The sequence below is a fragment of the Hirundo rustica genome, chromosome 3, assembly GCF_015227805.2.
Source record: "Hirundo rustica isolate bHirRus1 chromosome 3, bHirRus1.pri.v3, whole genome shotgun sequence".
NCBI classification, from domain to species: Eukaryota; Metazoa; Chordata; class Aves; order Passeriformes; family Hirundinidae; genus Hirundo; species Hirundo rustica.
In genome coordinates this window covers 63,039,527-63,061,444 of record NC_053452.1, presented here as the reverse complement: position 1 = coordinate 63,061,444, position 21,918 = coordinate 63,039,527, and the positions used below count along the sequence as shown (strand labels likewise).

Below are 21,918 nucleotides of genomic sequence, written 5' to 3'. Positions count from 1 at the left end.
GGACTAATCATCCATCAATAAGGAGAGAAAATTGTGGCAAGTATTTCTAGTAGACTCTAGCATGATTTGTTCTTGGGCTTTTCAAGTAGATTAGTCTGTCTTTGCTGCATCATCTCTTTTGTTGACATCTGTTTGTGATCTTTTAATGCAGGGGAAAATAATGGGAACTGATTAGATCCCAGAGGATTTTTTCTTCTTTTGCTATGAATGGTAATTTATATGGCTTCCATTTCTTTGTTGTATGTCCCATTAGACTAAAATGTTTAGTCGTAACTTACGGTTTGAGTTTATTCTGAAATACTGATGAAAAACTCTTAAAAGTTAACTTATTTTGTGCATGTGCACAAGCCATCAGGGTAGGTTAAATGTATGTTGAGGAGGGGAAAATGATAAAACATCTTGGTGGGAATCTTGGACAGCAGTTTGTGGCATGTTGTTAATTACAGTAAATAAAACGCAGTTTGGAAGTTCTCAGCTCCTGTTTTCCAACTGCCATGGTAGAGCATTCTGCTAAGAGGTGGTGATTTTCATGTCAAAAACCAGTGTTGCTAGTCTCTCTTTTTTTTTATTTTTTTATTTTTAAATTTTTTTTAACTTCTCAGATAAACCTAGATAACCTCCCCTAGTCCTTCCTATTTCAAGGTGATTGCTTTTCATCTGGAGAGCCAGAGGTCTATCTTCTTTCTCCCTGTATGGTTGCTTGAACTTGTATATTGGTCACAGCAGTCAAACCTTGTACAGAATGTAGATCACTCTTTTTTCCTTTACATTGTTTTAAAACTTTCAGATCTCTCACAATCTTGCAGTATTTTTAATAATTTAAAATCTAAATTCAAAGTGAGCATTGTGTGTCTTACTGGTTATTCTGTTTGTACAATATATTTCCCAAGCTTCTCCTGATCTGCCTGTCTCGGAGACACATGAGACCCGGCAGGTGCTTTGGTGTGAACTTGAAAGTAGTTTAATCTTTCTAGAGTTTTAAAATTTGATGCTGCTCTGTGGGTTACCTGCTTTGCAAAATGTGTCTTCCACTGCTGAGAAATTGGCCTGAGTTCATTTATTGGTTTGTCTCATTGTACGCTAAATGGATACTGCACAGCAAACATTGGCTAAAGTTTTACTTCGCTTTGTCACTGGATCAGTTGTATTTCCGTAACCTCTTGGGTTCTGTGGGTGTTGTTGACATGTTGATTTATGAACTTTCTTTTTTTAACTGCTATATACAGGAGCCTCTGCCTGGATATGGGGTACTGACGGGAAAAAGAGCATCGCGCTTGGCTGCTCACCTTGCCCATTTGACTGTAAATAATGGAGACCAAGGAGGAGAAGAAGGAACGGCGACAAGGCTACTTTGCTCGGTAATCTTACAGGGTTTATTTCAATTGATTAGAATGCAGATTTCAATTGATTAGAATGCAGAACTCCTTATTCTGCCTTTTTCACAAGGCTTTATGATTTTTCAAGTATGTATAAAAATTAAACCGATGCTGCAGTATGTATCCAAAAAGTGCTTTCCTTACTATATCCCTGATGTTTAAGTGGTGATTTTTTTTTCTTTTCAGTGGTAAAGGAAACTTGAATTCTGATTGTAATAGTAAGCTGTTCTTGGGTGCTTAGTTGCAAATTGTACTCCATTTGAGCTTCTAGCATTGAGTTCCTGGACAGTGTTGATGAAAACAAGCATATCTGAGACATATGTGTGTCTAAAAATGATGTTTATTTGATTTCAAATAAAGCACAGATTTAGTAGTATCATCTCATAGGGTAAGACTAGCTAAGAAAGGGTAATCTGACTAAACCGTATCATCTTGATAAATAAAAGCAATGTTTTTTCAGTCAATCATCTTTATCATTTGGAATTCATGATTGGTGATTTTTAACAAATAAGTGACATTGCTTTTATACTAACTTGTCTTTGTTAATTTAGCAAATTTCTAATGATCTCTGAGCTCTGATGTACAAGAAGAACCAAAGCTCACTCTTGGGAGGGGATAGGAAATAGATTTTAAAAATATCTTTGCCTCAAGAATGTTTTCTGTTCTGTTGAGGAGGAGAATTGTATCCTGTCTCCGCTCAGTGCTAAATAACCATAGCCTTGGTGCATTACAGACATTTAGAGACATGCCTGTCACAACATTTAGAAGCAGTGTGGGGAAATGTTGCTGCTTCTTTATTGCTATTCAGGTTCTGTGTAATGGTGGCTAAAGACTGGAGGAAGTTTTGGTCATGTGTTAATGTCTGGTGACTTGCTTTCCATTTGGAGAAATGCAGTTATGTTGATGTCAGCAGAATGTTGCATTTTGGGATACTGAGAAGGGGAAATGGATAATGGCACCTAAAACAGAGGAAGCATTATGAAGGACAAAGCAGAAGTAGATAAAGGGATTGTACTAAAGGAGCAAGTAATTTTGTGTTAGAGAAGACTCAGGCTTTGAGACGGATGTCTGAGTAAGATGCTTTAGTATTGAGAATGGTTTGTGTTCTTTCTAAGTGCTGTCTGCTAAACAAGTGGAAAGTCTCAAGAGGCTCTCAGGAAAGTCCTTGACAATTGCATTTAATCTGCTTTCCTTTATCATCTTGTGAGTGTTCTCTTTTAAAAATTCACAGGGGCAGCATGTCTTGTATGGGCAAGCAATTGAGCAAAGTTCAAAAAGAAGTGAAATCAATTTGTAGTGTTAGCGCTGCTGTGTAACTTTGGGGAGGTTACCTGTCTCTTTACCTCCCAGCTTGCATCTTTTTTCTTTAAATAGGTTGCAGGCCCTTAAGTCCCCACTCTATGTAAACTTGTGGATGACTTGTACAAGAATGTCCTTGCAGACCCTCAGGTTCTGTGTTAATAGAAGCCAAAGTCTGTCAGTAGGTGTCATGCCCAGCTTTCCTTCCTGCAAATTGTGTGTGCAATCAGGGGCAGATGCAGAACTGAATTTACATTTAGCATCCTAAGTGTAGCACACTTCCCGTAGTGAACAGGTGCCACAGGGTCTTGCAGGTGAATGCCTTAAATGCTTTGCACGATGACCCAGATAAATGTCATATGAATGCCTGAAAATAATAGGCAGATTATGTTGCCTTTAGTGCAAAGAGTTCCAACAATACCCTTGTTTCTGGTTTGTTTTTTTTTTTTAAACTATTTAAAATTTTCACTTGATGTCAAAAGTCAGATTTTGTGTTGACACAGAAGGTATTAGAATAGGTGCCTCATAATTGGGATGCAGATAATTTAATCAGGTGCATGCTATCAGTTGCGGTTTTGTGTACCTTAGAATTTGTAGAAACGTGTTCTGTCCTTAAATTTAAGTACTGAAGTTTGATAAGTTCTGGCTGTCATATGGTTTTTTGTGCTGCTTCAAACACACTGTTTTTCCTGCCAGCTTGGGCTCACATTTATTAAGCTAAGAGCAACCTTAGTTGGTTCCCAATCACATGTATATCTGTACTTCCATTACTCATTTTTTTCCCTTTATGTCTTATTACTGTTATGTTTTGTGAGTTTAAGATAAGAGTAATAGTTAAAAAATCAAAATTTTTGTGTAGTAAACATTCTCATGAAGCAAAGACTCTTCACCTCACTTTCACTTTAATCTTGTTTTTACCTATGATCAGATGCTCATGGGAGAAGGCTCTTTTGTTTACTATGGAAGAAAGCAGGAAATGGATTAGACTTTTTGCCAGCAGGAGGAAAATCTGTGGTTCTTGTCAGAGGGGTGGGGAAAAGAACTCCACTCAGGGCTGATAAGAAGAATCCCTTTTGCTTTTACCCTGGTTATGAAGGGGAAGATGTTTATATTCAATGCTGGTGAACTAAAATTTTTAATATAGTCCACTAAGTTCCTATAAATGAAAATACACAAATTTTAATAGAAAATCTCCTTAATGTGAGGGTAAAGGTGGTTATTATATTAACAAGGTCAAAAGCATTAACTGAAAAATGAGAGATGATGCTTTTTCTCTTAACTCTTGCTAACTGAAACCCAGGTTCTCTGGTGGCAGAGCTAGGGAACTTGTGAACATGAGCAGTGGGACAAATAGTTCCCTTGCTGCCCTGTCAGCATCCCAGAATGTCTGACTTCCCATCAGAAGGTGGCTCTTGACCTTCATGGTGTTAAAATCTTGGTGCCCTCTGGGCAGCTTTTAGTAGGGGTGGTGCTCAGTGTCTGGGTGGTTATGCTTGCAATTCTTGGAAGGATTAGCTTGAGAATCCCATAATATATGGTGACAAACCAGCTCCTGAATTGTAAGATCAAGATGAACATGAAATTGTCTGTGTCTCTGTCCCCTGAATTTAGTGTTGTTTACACATTTATCCTCTAAAATATTTGAAATTCTTCTGTAGAAGAGACCCACTCAGCCTTCATCTATGGATGACTATCCACTGTGGATAGGTATGGTCCTAGTGCCTCAGTTTTACCAGGTTTTTCACCCTCCCTGTAGCAGGTGAAGCTGAAATAAAACCTTCACCATCCATTTTTGCTTCATACCAAATGCAATTTTACCCAGTGTGTTTTGTAGTAAAGGGCTTATTTTTTTGCCTTGATTGGCAGGATATGAAAAAAGTGAGTTTTTTCAAACAAAATAGAAATGTCTTCAAAACGTTTTAAAGGGTGATATAGATTCTGTGCATAGATAAAATGTTGTGGCTCGTAGGAGTTTAACAGGCAAGAAGTGAAAGTAAGAGTAACATGTGAGCATAAATTTCTCTTATGCAATAGGTCCTTATTTAACTGTTACTCCTATTTAAAGACTATTCTGTGTAGTTAAGTTTTCTTGCTTTCTTTTCCCAATTATGTTTGTAGGCTTTTCTGTTGCCTTCTGTGTCACTGGCTCCCAAATGGACCAGTATCTGTGCTGGTATTCAACAAGTCCAAAAATAAACAGCACAGAGTAATGGGTGTACATAGTGGTTCATCTATGTATATTGACTCTTCTGTGACATTTGGTGCTTTTTATTGTGATTATGTTCCCATGAACAGATACAACTTCCTATTTCCCTCTGCCCGTGCATCTTCTCTCTCACAGAACATCTGTTTTCCCTTGCCCGTTGTATAGGTTTGAGTTCAGGGGTACTTCACCCATAAAATAAATAGCCATTAAAATTTTAACTTAATTTAGGAAGAAACTGCCAAAATGAGTGTTGTATATCACATGAAAAGAATTGCCTTGGATATAAATTGGTAGTCTGGAAGGCTGAATGTACAGCTTGAAAGTGGAATTGGTTTGCGTGTGGTATTACGTGATACTACATATCTTTGGACAAGCAGTTAAAGGATCTGAGAAATCATAAGGGAAGAGTTTGGATAGTTTTTTGAAAGAATGAGAAAATTCAGATTCAAGTTTTCTGGGTCTCAGCATTCATCACAGCAAGTTACTGAGTATTTTCCATGCTTTGTACAATCCTCGGTCAAGTTGTCTTAGGGGAAAAAAAAAAAAGTATGCTGTATTTGAAAAAATGCTGCTTTTCAACAAGTTGACCAAAATTCTTACATTAACTTTATTAATTGTTATGTCTTCAACTTGTGGTGACCTTAATCTGAACAATCTGTCTGGAGATGAACTGTAAAAATCATACTTATGTTGAATGATTTCTTAATAGTTTCCAGGGGAATTATGAATTTTAGTTTTCATTTTCTTTTTGGTCACCACTGAGAGCCAGATTTCAATCCAAAAGTGAAGCAGTTGTGTTAGGGAAAATATTCTCACTGGGATTTGGATGCTTTTTGGGTGTTTATTGAATTTACATTGCTCCTGCTACCATCATTTTGTTGAGAAAGCTACATAAATGTCTAGGACATACTCCAAAGGCAATCCCAGTAGTCAGAGACTCTCTTCAGCTGCAGGATGTTAATACTTTTTCAGAACCTGAAGCCAGTTGTGTAACTTGATGCTCGCCTCCTGTTTCCTTATGATGTCAATATCTAAAGGAAGTAAACAGCGTATTTTGAGTTCATTTAGGTTCTTGGCTTAGATACCTGAATTTACATCCATGCGGGTGAAGGTTTATACATTAAACTCAAGATTTAAAGAAGATATATATAAGTGCTGACTGCAGCTGTTGTTTACTTGTTACCAGCTCCAATTTACATCTTTTCCCCCTTCTAATTATTTTTAATGCTTAAAAATAAATAAAACCATACGACAAATGTTGTGTAGCTTTTCAGTCACTGAGTTGGTTATGATCTAACCTTCACTTTCCTTTTAATTATTCACAACAATTCCAACAGTAGGAATCATTGATACATAGCTATAGAGCTGTAAACAGCTTGAGTCTGGAAAGCTGGGGAAGACATTATATGTGCTTGTCATGTATTTGTGGTTTTTCCCTGATCTTGCTCTTGGCAGCTGTTGGAGGCAGGATGTTGGCTTGCAAAGACCCTTGGTCAGTCTTTTGCATATTGCAAGCTATCAGATTTGTAAGCATCTCGTTTGGGCTTTTCCTGTCTTCTGTTTTATTCCCATATTCAGTAATTGTGCAGTTCATATTTTTTATTCTTGTGACTCTTAAGACACAGTAAGATGATGAAATAAAAACACAGTAAGCACAGAGAGACTGTGTAAAAAAGGCATCAGTGGAAACTAAGACAGAGGAAAACCTAGATAAGAATTATGTGCACAGAGATACTTCCTTGAGGGCATTATATATGTGAGACCTTTTCTTAAGTTCTTCTATTAGGTATGGTTCTTGTTGGCCAGACTCATAGCCATGTAACAGATTTCAAGTGTTGGGTGCTCCTCAGCTCACTATTCCTCCAGGGATTGTTCTAATTCCAGCCTCTTTTGCAATTGTTCTAATTCTGCTGAGCCAACGTGTTGATGTTTATTCAGGTTTCCTGTAGCACCCATAATTTATTTTCTGCTTTTAGGAGGAAACGTTTTCCACACATTGTTTTTAAAACAAACCATCATGGAGTTTTATCTTGGGTGTGAAGAATAGTTAAGTCAAGGTCCTGGAGATGCTTAGATATTTTTTAAATGGCTCTAGGAAATAATACATAATTTCAGTTCATCTGTACAATGAAAATATCTTAATTCTGCTTCCAGATATATAAACATTACATCATAATCCAGTTTCTGAAACTGAATAGCAATATCACATTTTATTCACATTGTTTCAGGCAATATCATGTATGCCTGAGACCTTCTATTTTGTAAGAAAAGGCTGAATATATCACTACTTCAGATTTATGGGGTGCAATGGTTATTATTTGCTCTGTTATTTTGGGGGGGGGGGGTGTGCAGGATAGTTGATTTGCTATGGTGGATAGCTGAAAAAAAACCCATAAAATATTTTCTGAAACATACAGTATTACGATTCACTTTCTAGGTACTTATGCTTGAGGGGTTTCAATGTTTCTAGTGGACTTTCTGTCTGCTGTGCTGTAGGTCTGTATTTTAGCTGCCATTTGCAAATGTCATAGTGTAAGATGTTGAAAAACTGTTTCCTCATCTCACATTGGAGTTGCTTTCTGGATTCCAAAATTTCTATGTTAGCAGTCTTGTAATTCTGTAGTGCAGGATAGAATTCAGCAAAAGAGCATGAGTCACCATTTTCTGATTAGTTTTTAAATCACAGAATTATTCCCAATGAGAGTGCTTCCTCTGGGAAGCATAAACGAGAGAGTGGTTTCTGCAGTCTTGGTTCTCCCCAGTGCTTTCATCCTCAAGAGTAGTGGAGTAATTTAGGACTGAAGAAGAATTTTGTTGCTGGTAACAGGATTAGTGAAAGTATTTAATGGGGCCCTGAGGCTTTCCTCAGGCTTCTTTAAAACTTTCCAGTACCAGAAATGCTGTTTATGGAGATACAAAGCTTGCGTGAGGCAGGAAGCATGGTTAACCTCCTCACCCATTCACTTCCCCCTGCCTGTGAAGGGGGCTTGGGTAACAGTGTGGCCTCTGTATGAAGAGGCTTTTTATAGGACAGAGAAGAAAGGCAGAGTTCCGTGATGTTCTTGATTTCTTTGAGTGCTGTATTGCAGACTAGGCAGAGAAAAGAGTTTAGTTAATCTTCAAATGTACTGTGTCACACCAGTAATTTCACAATTTTTCACCTTGCAAGGTTCTTGTGAGGTGGGATTGTTTGACAGAAGCATGCAATGACATTAAGTTTGCTTTTCTCAAAGAGACCTTGGAGTGTCTCTTACCAGCCTTTAAAAAGAAACTTATTTATTTCTTTATAGAACTTTTTTTATAGAACATAAATAGCTACACGATGAGCCTTTTGATGTAGACATCTGTGCAGTTTTGATAAGAGTTGCTATTTACATAGTTGTAATGTAATTTGTGTTCCCTTACTTCCCTTCCCTGCAGCCTACAGCTGGGAATGCTGGGCGTTGAAGGGTGTGCTGGATGTTCCTGGTGGGCCATGCCATTTACCTTTTCACTCTTGGAGGGATTTAAAGACATACCTTAAAAATTATAAAATCTGTAGTCTTCACAATGTGGCTATCTGGATAGGTGAGATACTGACTTCTTACTGTATCTGATATAATTACATTTTTAAATTGCACTGTTTCTCTAATGTCTGCAGATATGGTCTTATCCTTTCAGCCTCCAAGGTGTGTGTTCTCTCCTGTTTTTAGGTGCTTTGTGTGTCTACTGAATAAAATTCTGCTTAATCCCAGGGAACTGTTTTAAAATTAAGTCTAGCTTAAACACTGGTGGAAATGTAGCATACTTAGCAGAAGTGCGGTTGCTGGTTGATTTTAAAGTGGTATTGTTTAAGATGCCACTGAAAGGAGGTGGTCACACTCAGCCTTCTGGTTTTGCTATGTCTCTTATGTATGACTGAGCTGCTCCAGCATGAAGGCACCTTCCAGAATCAACCACTTAAAGAGATGCCTAATGGTACTGACTTTTTAGTGGTGCTGTTAATCATCTTCTGCTCATGCTCTGGGAAATAGCTACTGCCTTCCCTCCTTTTGGCAGCAGTCCTCGTCAGCTCTCCTGTGCTTTGTACCACGTGGTAGTAGGGAGTAGGCTGTACAGTATTTTGAGGAGAGCAGTCAGCATTGTAAGCTATGTTAGAGTTTGCTGGATTGAAGAAAACATAGGTTGATAAGAAGCTAGACATGCACCCTCAGGGAAGGTGTTTCTGACTCACAAATAAAATCGCCTGCCTTTGTATCTGCCGTCATTTGAGACTTTTGCCTGTATGGTTTTGGTATGTGCTATGCTACATTGTATAGTCTATTTCTGGTAAGGGTGCTGCATGATAAAGGGAAAGGTATGAATGATACCTGCAGGAACATGCTTTTGGGAAGGGACAATTTTTCCCCTCTGTCTGAGGGATTGGAAAGCACCATGTATCTAACTAAGGGAATTCTGTTGGTCAGAGAGGAAATACTTTGGCTCCTCTGTGGGTACACTGGATACCTGTCAGCTTGCACTGTATCTGAACTACTAGTTGCATGTTCTGCAGTTTTTGCTGCGTGCCTCTAGGCACTGGGCTCCCCACTCTTGTCTCCCCAAGGAAATTAAGCTTTTTGCCTCTGCTCTGGGGCTTTGAACAGGGTAAGAGGCTGTGTGGATATTCCTGGTGGCCTTAGGTTCCCTATGGTAAACTCTAATGACCTCAGTGTTAATCCGGTTTCCAGACTGTGTTTGGAAGGGATTTCTTCCACCCCACCCTGCGCCTGCCAATCTGATTATATGGAGGTGAATTGTAAGCGTAGGTTTTTGGTGGGTTTTTTCTGTCATACTCTGTAGTCTGAGCAAGTAGTGTTTCCTAGGATCATCTAAAATTTGAAGATGTATGTTGCCTATGCTTTAAATCTCTCATGCTATTCCACTGAGATCTGTGGGATTCCTCCTGTTGATTTATACGAGAGAAAATCCCAAGGAGAGCAGCAGGAGTGGTTAGGAATTTGGGGAGGAGGGAGATAATTGTCCTTATGCTGGAAAACCTTTGTAATGTAAATGAGCCATAAATCAACTCTCTGGGTTTCTTAATATACTGAGTATTTTCCTGTGAGACAGCAGTTTCTGGCACAGAGAACTTGTCTTGTATAACATTTAATATAATGCTAATAACTTCAGGCTTTTGCTACTGTTTTTCTGGACTGGCTATTTTTATTTCAGTAGGTGTAAGCTTAACAGCTAGCCAATCATTGGTAAGCTTAGTTTAAATTATGTTATGGTTTTGCCATAACAGTGCATTTCTGTCATGGACTTTTACTTCCAGTAATGCTTCTATAAATAAATGGCTTGAAGGTGTTAATCGCATGTTTCAATCTGACAGTCTTTAAAAGTCTATTCTCCTCAAGCAGAAGATTTATCTCTATGTTCACTATCTGTTAGTGAGCTAAATGTTAAAAAGAGGATGCTGTGCTTTCTGCCTGGACCACAGCAGGTGCTGCATGTAGCAGTTCTGCTTCCCTGCGGCTGAGAAGGACTTGATGTTGTTACGGAGATGTTCTGTGTTATAAATACTGCCAAAACTGGTTTTTTTTTTGTTTTTTGTTTTTGTTTGTTTGGGGGGTTTTTTTGTTGTTTTTTGTTTTGGTGTGTTTTTTTGTTTGTTTGTGTTTTTTTTGTTTTTGTTTTGTTTTGTTTGTTTGTTTTGGTTTTTTTTTTTTTTTGTTTTCCCCCCCTTGTTCTTTTCTTTTTCTTTCTTTTTTTCTGTTTTTGGCAATCCAAAGCTACAGCATATGACTCTGGTCCCATGGACAGATGCATTTGAGCAATTTTATCCATGTGAAGAACCATACTGTTAGGTGTTACAGAACAGTGAAAGCTGCTTGTAGGAGCTGAGCTGTCCAGGCACGAGTGGTGGGAACAGGTCCAAAGCGCTGTGGCTGCAGGGAGAAGTGCCAAAGCACTGGAGGAGGGGAGGCCAGCAGCTCCATACCCACCTGCCATAGTAGGGGTAGGACTCGGCATGCCAGGAAGCTTTCCTTCCCAGCCCAGAAGGGAATGAACCAGTGGGAATAATGGCAGGCAGCAGGACAGAGTGTCACAGAGCACCTCCCTCATCTGGCTTTGGCTGGCTGGATTTGGTAGGAGGTGGTTGTCCTTGAAAACACCAGGAGGTTGAAGATGGCTGCTGGCCTGCTTCTCCCCAGCACTCTCCTGCTGTGCATCTGCAGGGAGGAGGCGGTGGCACTCGGCCTCCTGGCTGTGCTGCAGCCCGGGTGCTGCTCCCAGGAGCCAGGCGCTTGGTGTTCAGCGGAAGCGCTGCCTTACGGGATTAAATTCAGGGGCACTGTAGCTTCCTGCCTTCCTCAGCTTATCATTCTAGTTCAGCTGCTGCCTCAAGTGCGGTGAGACCTCATGGACTTGCAGAGTCCAGAGAACATGCAGATAGAGCAGAGCCTCTTGTGTCTTCCTGTTGACCCATCTTCCATTACACTGACAGAGGGCAAGATTTACTTTTTGCTTTTTCATTTTCCCTGAAGTAATTGTTTCTTCCCCTTCCAGCCATATACATTTTGACTGCAGGTTAAAAGTTTCAGCTGAAGTGAAAATGAAAAAATGCAAACTATTCTTCAGGCATAAATAAATGCATAAATAATATAATATTTTATATAAAACCCACAGAGGAGTTTTAAGATATAGTAATTAATACATATTTTATCTCTTATGAGTGTAATTGAGGACTTGCTACACTACTGTAATGGTACAGCTGCTGGAAAATATCAGACGGTGTCAAATTCTCATTTTAAGGTGAATGCTTGCTAGAAGTTGCACTTGTGTGTATGCCTGCCATGTGACTGTCTCACATAGACACTTTTAATCTCCATACCTGTGGTTAATGGTCTTTTCACTACAGTATTAAAAAGGTAGTGCCATATTATTTTGTATAGAAGATGATGCAGACACTTTTTCTGGGTGTAGATTAATCGTGATTCTTGCTTAGGAAATACGTGTTGTATGAGACAATTATCAGCCATTATTCTAAACACTGAAAATACGGATTCCTTTTTTTTTTTCCCTCCAGTCAGTATGGCTGTGTGTCTTTTCAGAACTTTAATCCATGTAACAAGATCTTAAGTGCACTTGAACATTTCTTCTGTGCTGCATGCCAGTTCACGGGAAGTCTGTTCAGGAAAGGCATTAAACTGCTCAACATGCAGCATAGATTGCACGTTGTTTGAGGACAACAAATGCAAACACAGAAATGAGATGTGCAGTTGGTTGAGACTTGTTTTTAGCAATTACTGAAATACTTTAAATAAAATCTTTTTTAACTCACGTTGCTGTGCCTTTTGCTGTAAATTTGTTCCTGAATGGGTAAGTTTTCAACCTGTTTGTAGGCCTGTGCACAGCATCTCTTACACTGTGTTCTCCAGTTGTTGCTAACAGAATCCTTGAGATATATGTGGTGACATTTTGATAATTTTGGTGCTACTATGAAAGCATTTAAAGCCATCAGCTTGGCTTCCTTTTTAGTGTCTTTTTTTAAAAAGAAAAAAACCTTGGACTTGTTGACTAATAATAAAAAGGAAAAAGTGTAGGTTTTTTTCTTTGTGTTTTTCTTTTTTAAAACTACTTTTGTTTACAGCTGTCTTAAATTGATAGTTTGATGCTATAGAGATTGGTGCAGTGATGCAGAGCACCTTGACATTTAAGTGGCAGTTTGCAAAGTAACTTTCTTAAGAAAAGCAAAGGCTAATGCAAAGACAGGTTCATTAAATCCAAGTCCCCTCTCTCTCTAAGATATCTCTGTTATTAGTCATTGAAATAAAGAAACAAAAATTGAATTTTTGACTTTACTTTGGTCACTGACTTCTCAACCATAGCTGGTTTTGGATCACTCCAACTCTTTTAGTCAGCAAACAGTGAGTTGTATCAACTTACTCAACATTAAGATCCTTTTTATGGTGAAAACAATACTTTCTTCTCTCTGCTGCTATTGGAGAAGCAGCGTCATTGTTTCATTTCTGCAGCAGGGGAAGCTGCCCATTTCGCAGCCCTTGGATCACCAATATTTATGAAAATTTCCCATCATCAAAGCACCTTTTCCAGGTAAGTCAGAAGAATCTGCCACGACCACTTCGGTGCTCCTGTGCAGAGATCTGTTGGGCATGGTGTGGTGTGTGCCTGGTTTGGCTTTCTGGCATCCTCTTTTTACTGATCTCAAGTAACAGAACAACCAAGGTTGTTGCTTGATTATCCCTTCCATCTCAGCAGAGTGCTTGCTTGGAGGAACAGTCTTCCCTCTGCTTATGGCCTTCTCCTTTTGTGTTGACAGCAGTGGTAGCAAGACAAGTGGGATTTAATGGGGGAGTGATCCAGTTTTGAAAAAATTAATTAATGTATTGGTATTTTTTGCTGGGTTACCTTTAGCCTTCATAGTTTCCCAGATCTGGTCCCTGTGAAGCTGCAGCAGATGGTTTTGTGCGAGAATGGGAACAATTCCTGGGGCCAGAATCAGTACTGAGCAGAGAGAGAGAGAGGCACCTTCTCTGGCTAACAGAAGTGGCTCAAAGGTGCTTCTTTGAGCTACAGGCTTTGAGACAAGTCTCTTTTTCCTCTAACAGCCTTGTGCTCTGGAGGTTTCCTGTGCTTTTTGCCTCATTACTGTTGCACTCACCATTCTTGATTTCTGCTGGGGGCCAGGCACAGATGCTCAAGAATGAGCAGTGCGGGAAAAAAAAAGGGAGTGCCTGCAGGTATCCTTCAAGAGTCTGCCCACATTTGTACAGCCTTCTAAGTTTGCCATGTAGATTCCTTTGAGGAAACAAACAGACAAACATCTAAAACCAAAACAAACCAACCAAACCAAAACTGAAAGTTTGTATCCCTGTCAGTGTGTTCTCTGTGGCCTTGCCGTGATGAATTTTCATATTTGCTCTTTGTATCTTTTTCTGTCTTTGGCAAACAGCATGCCTAAGCTATTTATTTTTATTAGCATTTCACTTTTATCCGAATGCAGTTCTTGAAAGAATTTGATTTGGTGTCTTTGGTACTTCTCATATGAGAAATACTAAGATAGCACTCCTTAATTTTTTTTTTCCTGGAGGCAGATTCCAGCTACATTACTGCTGCATGATCTGTGGCACATTTCCTGTGGGTTTTGCTTTAGATGACCATTGATTTTCACCTGCTGTTTTATTGCTTCCTTGCAAATGTTTATTGCCATTTGAGTCACTGAGGACTAAATTCCTTTCTGACTGTTTTCAGTCAGTTGAATCAATACTAAAACTGCTTTCTGTTGTCTGGAAATTTTGTTACATAGGTGATCCGAGAAAGTGGGTGTGAAGCAACCACTGTATGGAGCAGCACACATCCCCCAGAGCTTTCCATGAACCCTACTGTTGTCTTTGGGGTTGTTCTCAATTCTTGCATTTTGTTTCCCTGTGTTTATTAAATATTAATTTTAAAGGGCCTTCCTCTTTTTTTCATGGAATTTGAGTTTTGTGAAGAGTGTTCAGTTGAGGCAGGGAATGAGGAGTTTATCAAAGTTTTGGAGAAACTTGAGATACGTGTCGGCCAGCCTTATGAGCTTATTGTCCTTACCAAAATAAAAAAGTTTTTCTATGGTGTGACTCTTTCTGTGCAGCTTCTCTGTAACATCCTCCTTTGCTGTGTTACTGCAGTTCCCTTTTTCTTGCAGTTTCACTCAGCTGATATGGAGGGGAGCGGTGGCTCGAGGGGCTGGCATTAAGTGGAGGAGAACAGCTGGGAGCCAGCACTGTCTGGAGGTGACAGGGCAGGGCCATCCCTCCACTGCCAGGGCTTCAGTGCAGGGAGAGTGACTTGAGCCACTTTTGGAAGAATTCCTGGCATGTGTAGGAGCCGTTTGGGGTGATGAATGAACACCCCAGTAGGAGAGAGTATCTGGCATTGTCAGCAGAAAAAGCAGGAGGAGCACGATGGGAGCGTGTTAAGAATCAAGTTGGTATTTGTGACAAAATAGTTCTGTATTGCTGCTCTAATTGAATAAGCCTATTAAGTGAAATTCTGGCAAAGTTAAAGGAACCATCCGAAGGGAAAGATTTCTTCATTTTTGCCTTCTGCCTAAGGCTGTTCTTTGAGAGCTTGCAGTAACTCAGGTTATAAGGGAGAGAATCAAATAGATGTCTAAAGCAAGCAAAATAGCTTTCCAGAATCCTTTTCTTATGGAAAAGATTTTATTAAATTGTTGTCATAGCAAGAAAGTACTGAATACATCATAACCTCTTTTGCTAAGTAACCATAAAAGATGGGGATACTTTTTCCTTTGAAAATGTGAAGTTTGTTAAGGTGTGTGAGAATTCTGTAGCCTTAAATTTAGGAAAACAAAAAACTTCATGGCAGCTCAAAACCCTCATGAGTTTTACCCACGGAAACGGATTATTCCCATCCCCCAAATAACATAAAATATGTTAGATGGGATATTTAAAATTCCTTGATCTAAGTCAGAAAACTGGGGAGGGGAGATTAACATATTTTAATCTAAGGACTCATTTTATCAGAAAGTGTAGTGTCATTGAAGTGCCAGAACAACTTTACTACAAATCCTTCCCTCCACATTACAGATGATGAAACAGATGTATTGACTTGGTTTTTACGCTAATGGCAGTATTGGGAAGTGTCATGGGTTAACAAAATAGTCATACCCTGGGTTGTCAGTACAGCACTTCACTCTCTGGAGCATGCCAGCTTTCTTAAGCATTGCTGCTGGCTGACCATCTGTGAAGCCTGGTGCTGGTAGCTGTTGTCAATCAGTAACAGGAGTTCCAAAAAAAGTGGAAATTTCCAGCTTTGACCTGTGCTACTAATATCAGAGCTTTCAGGAGTTGATTTTTGGCCTTTGAATTGATGAGGTTATGGACACTTTGAGTGCCTGCAACCACCATACTGGAACCACATGGTTGTCCTTGATAGCTTTTTCAGAATTGATTTTTTTTGTAGTTTTTTCCTTTCAATGGTTACTTCTTTAAATATCTGACAAAAGATGTGTTCTCTCCCTTACATTTATTTGCCTTAATGGTGTGTTTTAATAGTAAACATACAGCCTTGTGGCTTGCTTGTTTCCAAAACAGGACATGTGCCAACCTGAAATGGCTGGTATGCCATGGAGTGTGCTTGCTCGCAGAATGGGTGCTGCTCACTTTTAGGAAGGTTTCTGAGGGTGAATGGCTTTGTATTTGTTTCTGTGCTGATGTGAAAGTAGCCACACTGGGGAGGTGTGGGTGAAGTGTTACGGTCTGGCAAGCAGTCTGACTTCCTTTAGCTTTGCAGGCAGCAATGATTTATTTTGTCTGAGATTTGCTTATTCTTCAGGTTCCATCGGGTGGGATGAGAGCACAGCCGTGCCTGGAGCTGGCTGAGTCGTGCTGGCACTGGGCTGGGTGAAGGGGAGAGGGATGATCTGTGCAGGCTGAGAGAGAATGGCTGATTAAGATCAGGCCAATGGGTGCCTAATGGAGATTCTTACTGTAAGATTTCTGTAGGTAAATATGGGGGGGGGGGGGGGTGTTGACACGATTTGATTTATTTAGCTCTTCCGGATGGGTGGAGAAAGGCACAGAGGGTAGGAAGAAACTAGTATGTATTATAATCAGTGCAGAGATTTAAATTAAGATTAAAATGATTAATTCTGAAGTAAATAATTGAGGTGCATATAATTGTTATATAAAGGACTCTTAATGGGAACAAAACTGATTAAGGTGTTTGAAGTGTTTTAAAGTTTTGGGGTTTTTTTAACCTTATTGTATATATGCATAAACAGATTTTAAAAAATTACATTTGAGGAACATGATCTGTTTGTTCTCTGCAGGATGTTAAGATGATTGTATGCCAGATATCAAGGCACATTTTAGAGGATGCACATTGTGGAAAATTTTTAAAAAGGAAAACTTAGCTTGTCAGCTGAAAGATAAAAAGGTTTCTTCTCCCTTCCCCCTTCTTTTGTTTTTATTTTTGGAAGGCCACTTTATTAGATGCTTTTGTTTCTAAAGCCAGAGTTGTACATGGTGTATGATCTTTATTAATCTAATACATCATAAAAACCATGCCTTACTATCACCAGAGTTTTTTAGAACATCCTATGCTATGGACCTAGTTCTCTTTGACTGTGGTATTATGTATTGAATGAGATCATATTGAATTGTCTGTTATAGACACCTTTATTGAATAATTGTTAAGCAAAACAAAATTTTTTGGGGAAAAGTTACTGTCAGATTTCCATGTCTTTATTGTTTCAGTGTCAGAGTTTCTTTACTGGTTGCTTGTAGTTTCTAGTAGAAGCTGGGCGGATAACATCACTCCTCTTTTCTCTGAGCAGTTTTCTTTTTACCCTAACCACCCACCTTGTAAGTGTAATGGGAACTTCAGGCCATTTTATTCTAAAAACTAGTTATTTGCCTTTCATAGGCTTTTAGATAGAGTTGCATCTGGAAGATGAAGTAGCCAGTTACTGGAATATTTCCTAGCTCTTTTCCTGTAAGTCAGTGCCCAAGGAATTGAACAGTTAGTTGCAAATTAATTTAAGTAAGCACTGCTAACCTTGCATTTTTACCTTCTTACTCTTGAGATTGTGTCCGTTTCAGATCATTAGTCTTTATTAAATTAAGTGATCTTTGTATTGCAGTAAGTTTTGCTTTTGCTGGTAAACTTTGTGTTTGGACAAACTTAGAAAATGGCTTACTAGCTGTTGCTCAGAAATCACTTGAGGGGCTGGAAAAGGATCCCTCTGTATAAACTCAGAAGAAATGTTTTGCCTGGCAGAATTAATTAGCTTGAAAAATGTTATATGGTGTCTAAGTGAAATTACAGATGTGTAAGACTTTCTTCATAAACAGGAGTGTTTTTACTGATGTTTGTTTATCCTGCCCTCCCTATTTCTTTCTTTTTTTTCCCCCAGCAGCTTTTTTAGTGGAACACAATATATCCATCAACTGATACTGAAAACCAAGCATTTTCTGCAGCAACACTTTATGAATTCACTTTATGCATCTTGATTTGCCTGAAAGGCTGATTTAATTGCAAAACATTATCAAACTGAGGGGTTTAAATTTTTTTGTTTGTTTGTTTGTTCAGCTCCCTTTTACTTTCATACATATTAGGACAAAACTGAATGTTGGATTTGTTTACAGACATCCCCTCAGAAATTGAACAAACCCACTCAAAATCTTCCAAAGCAGTTGAAAAAAAAAAAAAAAATTCAACATATTATGTTCTTAAAACCATTGTCCGTAGCAGCTCTTGTCATGAAGGTTGGGAAATACCTGAAAGCTGGGAGTAGATTAGACTTTCAGCCCCCACCTTCTTTAGGATTTTCTTTAGGTTTGAAATCTGAGCAGGAGAAGGACTGGCAGCTTGTGTGGGATATACAGGTCAGTGTGAGAGAAGGGTGAGTGGAGGCTGAAGGAGGTGCTTCAGGGGGATGGAGTTTAAGATGCAGTTAATCCTCCAGCTGTGCTCTTCACAGCCCAGTCTCTGCTGCACTGTACCAGTGTGCATTAATAATGAATCCTCTTGTGTGTATACAGGGCTTTGCTTTACTAAGAGGGTGCAGAATGTCAAAAAGCGTAGTAGGTTTGAAGCTGCCATTACGGCTTTAAATGCTGTTGAAGACTTGTTTTGGTTCTGTGGGATATTACAGGCAAGGCTTTTCAGGAGTGGTGAATTGGAGGGGTTTGGGTAATTTTTACTAGGCTTTAGAAGCCTCTGGAAGAAGCATCTTAAAAGCAGAGATCATAACCATAGACAGAGTTGAAGTTACTGCCAGTCCTGTCTGGAATGCAATGGATACTTGGCCTTAAATTAGTCTTTTTTCTAGTGCCAAGGTTACCACCTTCAGAGTTGGATGGTCATGGCCTTGAAAAAGAGCAGTGGGCAGGAGGAGTAGGTTTGGCATTATCTGAAAATCTGATACCTGCCATGGGGATGGAACAGAAATTATGGAGTGCCCAGATTCTTGATCACTTGTACCTGAAAGATGCCGGTGGCAGCGTCCATTTGCAGCAGCAGCTGTGTGCTGGGGACGCTGTACGTTGTGTGCTGTAGTAGTGGGAATGCAGCAAGATTAAACACAGAGGACAAGAACTGGTCAGTTGCATTGCAGTGAGTCAGTTCAGACTCTCCTTCCTGCTTTCCTTTTTTCTGTCATTAATGGTCCAATTCTGTTTTAGCTCTTTATTCTAAAATTTGCCAGGGGCATCTTTGAAAACTCCAGTTCAAATGAGAGTGTTTTAAGGAAGGTACTGACAGAAGCTGTTAGTATTGCCCCCAAGACTGTTGACCTCTAGAGAAGTTTTTATCTTTATTTTTTTTTTTTCCCCTGCCAAAAAGGGTTCTATGTTTCCATTAGTGGCTCTTTTGTTGTTTTGAGATACTACATTCATACTACAGAAAGCTTACTTAACAGAGTCTGTGATCAAAACAAATAGACTGTGAATCTGAAGACAGAAGTCTCCGATGCAGTGTGAGTGGAAATGGGGTGCCAGTGGATGCTTGCTAGTGCTCCTCTACTGAAGCAGGTGTTTTGGGTATCCTGTGATATGCACACACACAGGAAGGTCATTGAGTCAAAATCAGGAATGTGGCTCACTTAGAAGTTTGGAATTGGGTATAACCATGGTAATAATATGCCATTTCAGCATAGAGGGCTGCTTTGCCAAGATTTACACCTGAGCTAAATATACATATTGTGCATGCAAAGTCTTTGTAGTATTTTGTGATTGCTACAGCAGCCTTTTGTAAGGGCTGTGGCTTATTAGTTTAGAATAAGCCTCCTTTGCATATGCAAGTTTTCATTAGTCTAAATTTTCATTAGTTTAAACACTTCATATGTTATGTAGATGTAGTCACTTTTATGTTTTCTAATCCCTGTATGGTGTTTTCATATGTAATCAGGACTGAATCCATAAATTTCATATACAGTAACTGTCTCTTGTTGGGCAGAGCATGAACTACTACTGCTGGTTGTCGTACAGATCTATGGATTTGAATAAATGAGGAACCACAGCATCCTCACTGGGTTAGCTGCAGGATGTGAATCTTCCTATTTTGGGAAGCATTAAAGAAATATGTATACATACATGTGTGATAGACGCAGTCTGTAAGACTGTATTTTGAAGTGTTTCCCTGAAAGTGTTGGTCACATGTAGTCTGAGAAACTGACCCTTCTCAATCTAAACATTCTAAACTTGGAACTGGTTTTAATATTTTATTTTTTAAAAAAGGTGTGTAGCCTGAAACATCTTCGTAAAATTTGCAATTGCTCTGTGTATCATTTTTATGTTGTAGTCTAAAAGAATACGTGAAAAGCATATAAACATAAAAGGTAGAAGACAAAATCTCTGAAATGCCTGCATTCTATTAATAACTTAATACATTAAGTTTTCCCTTATGTAAGCTACTGCTGTGAGCTCATGTAACCTTTTCCCATTTGTGGTGACTCACTGATTGTCTGTATTTTCTGTGCATAATTCTTCCTGTGCACAAAACAAATTTTTTGGCATCAACAAGATAAAAATACTACTCACTCCCTTAGGTACCTTGTAACCAGGAAGTTAATGTACTGTAGAGATGGACCATTAGATAGATTAGCTTTTCATTTTGTATGGTATGAGTCAGTGATTAACTGGGAACTGTTTTAGTGACAGTGACCCTCAACCCATAAAGTCAGTCTTCCCTCTTACTAATCAAACTCAGTGCTGTATATGGTGATTTAGCAGAAAATTCTGTGTTAACGATTCCTGAAGCATCTTTCTCACTTGAACTGTGCTTTAAGGAGTCTTCTAAAAAGAAAATACTCTTGTTGCTATAGTGATTAGTTGGAAGATTTACAGGCAACTCATTAAGATTTCTCTCAGAAGAAATCTAGGCAGCTGGAAAATGTTGTGGCACGAGCTGTTTGTGGCCACGTTGATAATGTTGCAGAAGGAGCTCCTGAGTGATACTAGGAATACCAGCTAGTGTGGGTTGTGCCAGAGCAGCTGTGGAATAGCATGAGTGGCTTTTAGGAGATAACCTTGGACAAAATGGAAAAAAAAGTAATAAGTTTGTATGGGAACAGATGGTTTTATAAAGCAGGAGCAGTGGACTGTGGAATTGTTGTTAGCTGTTGTGTTACAGTCCATTGTGATCTGAGGTTTTATTTTACACCAGGCTTCATCTTGAAAACATTAATTCAGTATCTTGTTTTTACATTTAGACGTATGGTCCTTTTAAAAAACACTAGCTTTTCAGTGGTTTGTTTGTTTGTTTGTTTTTCCATGTTACTTCTCCTCAGTAAATAACAGTAAAAACTTTACTACCTTTTTTGTTATTCTTGAGAAGGTATCCTTGAGATTGATACAATGGAATAAAGAGTATGAGGTGGGATCATCTTAGTTACCAAGTTACTGATGCCAAGCATGTGATTGTTAAAGGGTTGTAAGGAATTCTGATATTAAATTAATTTTTAAAAAATCAATTTAGAAAGTGAGTTAACTTGTCTCTAGAGGTTGGCTAAATCTTAATGTGGGTTTTTTTTCTTTATGCACAGTTTGAAAAAGAAAAGGCAAGTAAAACAAACCACCGAGGCTGTCTCTGCCAATTCCCCTGGATCTCCTGATTCCAAAAGACCTTCTGAGAAAGATGATGAAAGTAAAGTTATTTTGGAGCAAATCAGTTCCTCTGAAGACAACTGTAAATTTCCTGGGGAAAAGGAAACTGGTCCAGACAAGGAAAAGAAAAAGAAAAAGTACAATCAACTGAAAGACATCAGACGCACGGAACTTAAAAGATATTATAGTACTGGTGAGTTATGTTAATGCTGTAGTATTTTAAAATGTGTTTGTTTTGGTAGCTTGCTAGTGTATTTTTCTCAAATTCTGTAGGCCTTTCTTAAAAGGATAATTAACTTTGGCTATCCTTTCTATAAAAGCAAATAGAATTATGTAGTTCAAAATGTCTGCTATTAACGTAAAGCTTGCATTCTCACAAAAATACCTATATCTTGTTTCTCAGTTCTAAAACTCAGTGTTGTTATAGGCAGCAATTAGTTTATTA

The 21,918-nt window shown here is 38.8% G+C and overlaps 1 protein-coding gene across 9 annotated transcripts in view; it reads left to right on the top strand.

Moving 5' to 3' along the window:
- The window catches only part of NCOA7 (nuclear receptor coactivator 7), an 86,373-nt gene that overhangs the window by 24,438 nt on the left and 40,017 nt on the right, over nucleotides 1-21,918 (top strand). For 7 of the 9 annotated variants that reach the window (XM_040057956.2, XM_040057959.2, XM_040057953.2 and 4 more), the window contains 2 exons: nucleotides 1,227-1,358; nucleotides 21,413-21,666. In XM_040057956.2, coding sequence (XP_039913890.1) covers nucleotides 1,309-1,358; nucleotides 21,413-21,666 — 304 coding nt within the window. In that variant the 5' untranslated portion in view covers nucleotides 1,227-1,308. Of the gene's footprint in view, nucleotides 1-187; nucleotides 211-1,226; nucleotides 1,359-21,127; nucleotides 21,244-21,412; nucleotides 21,667-21,918 lie in introns of those variants that run through there. The other 2 variants (XM_040057954.2, XM_040057960.2) reach the window with 2 other exon arrangements.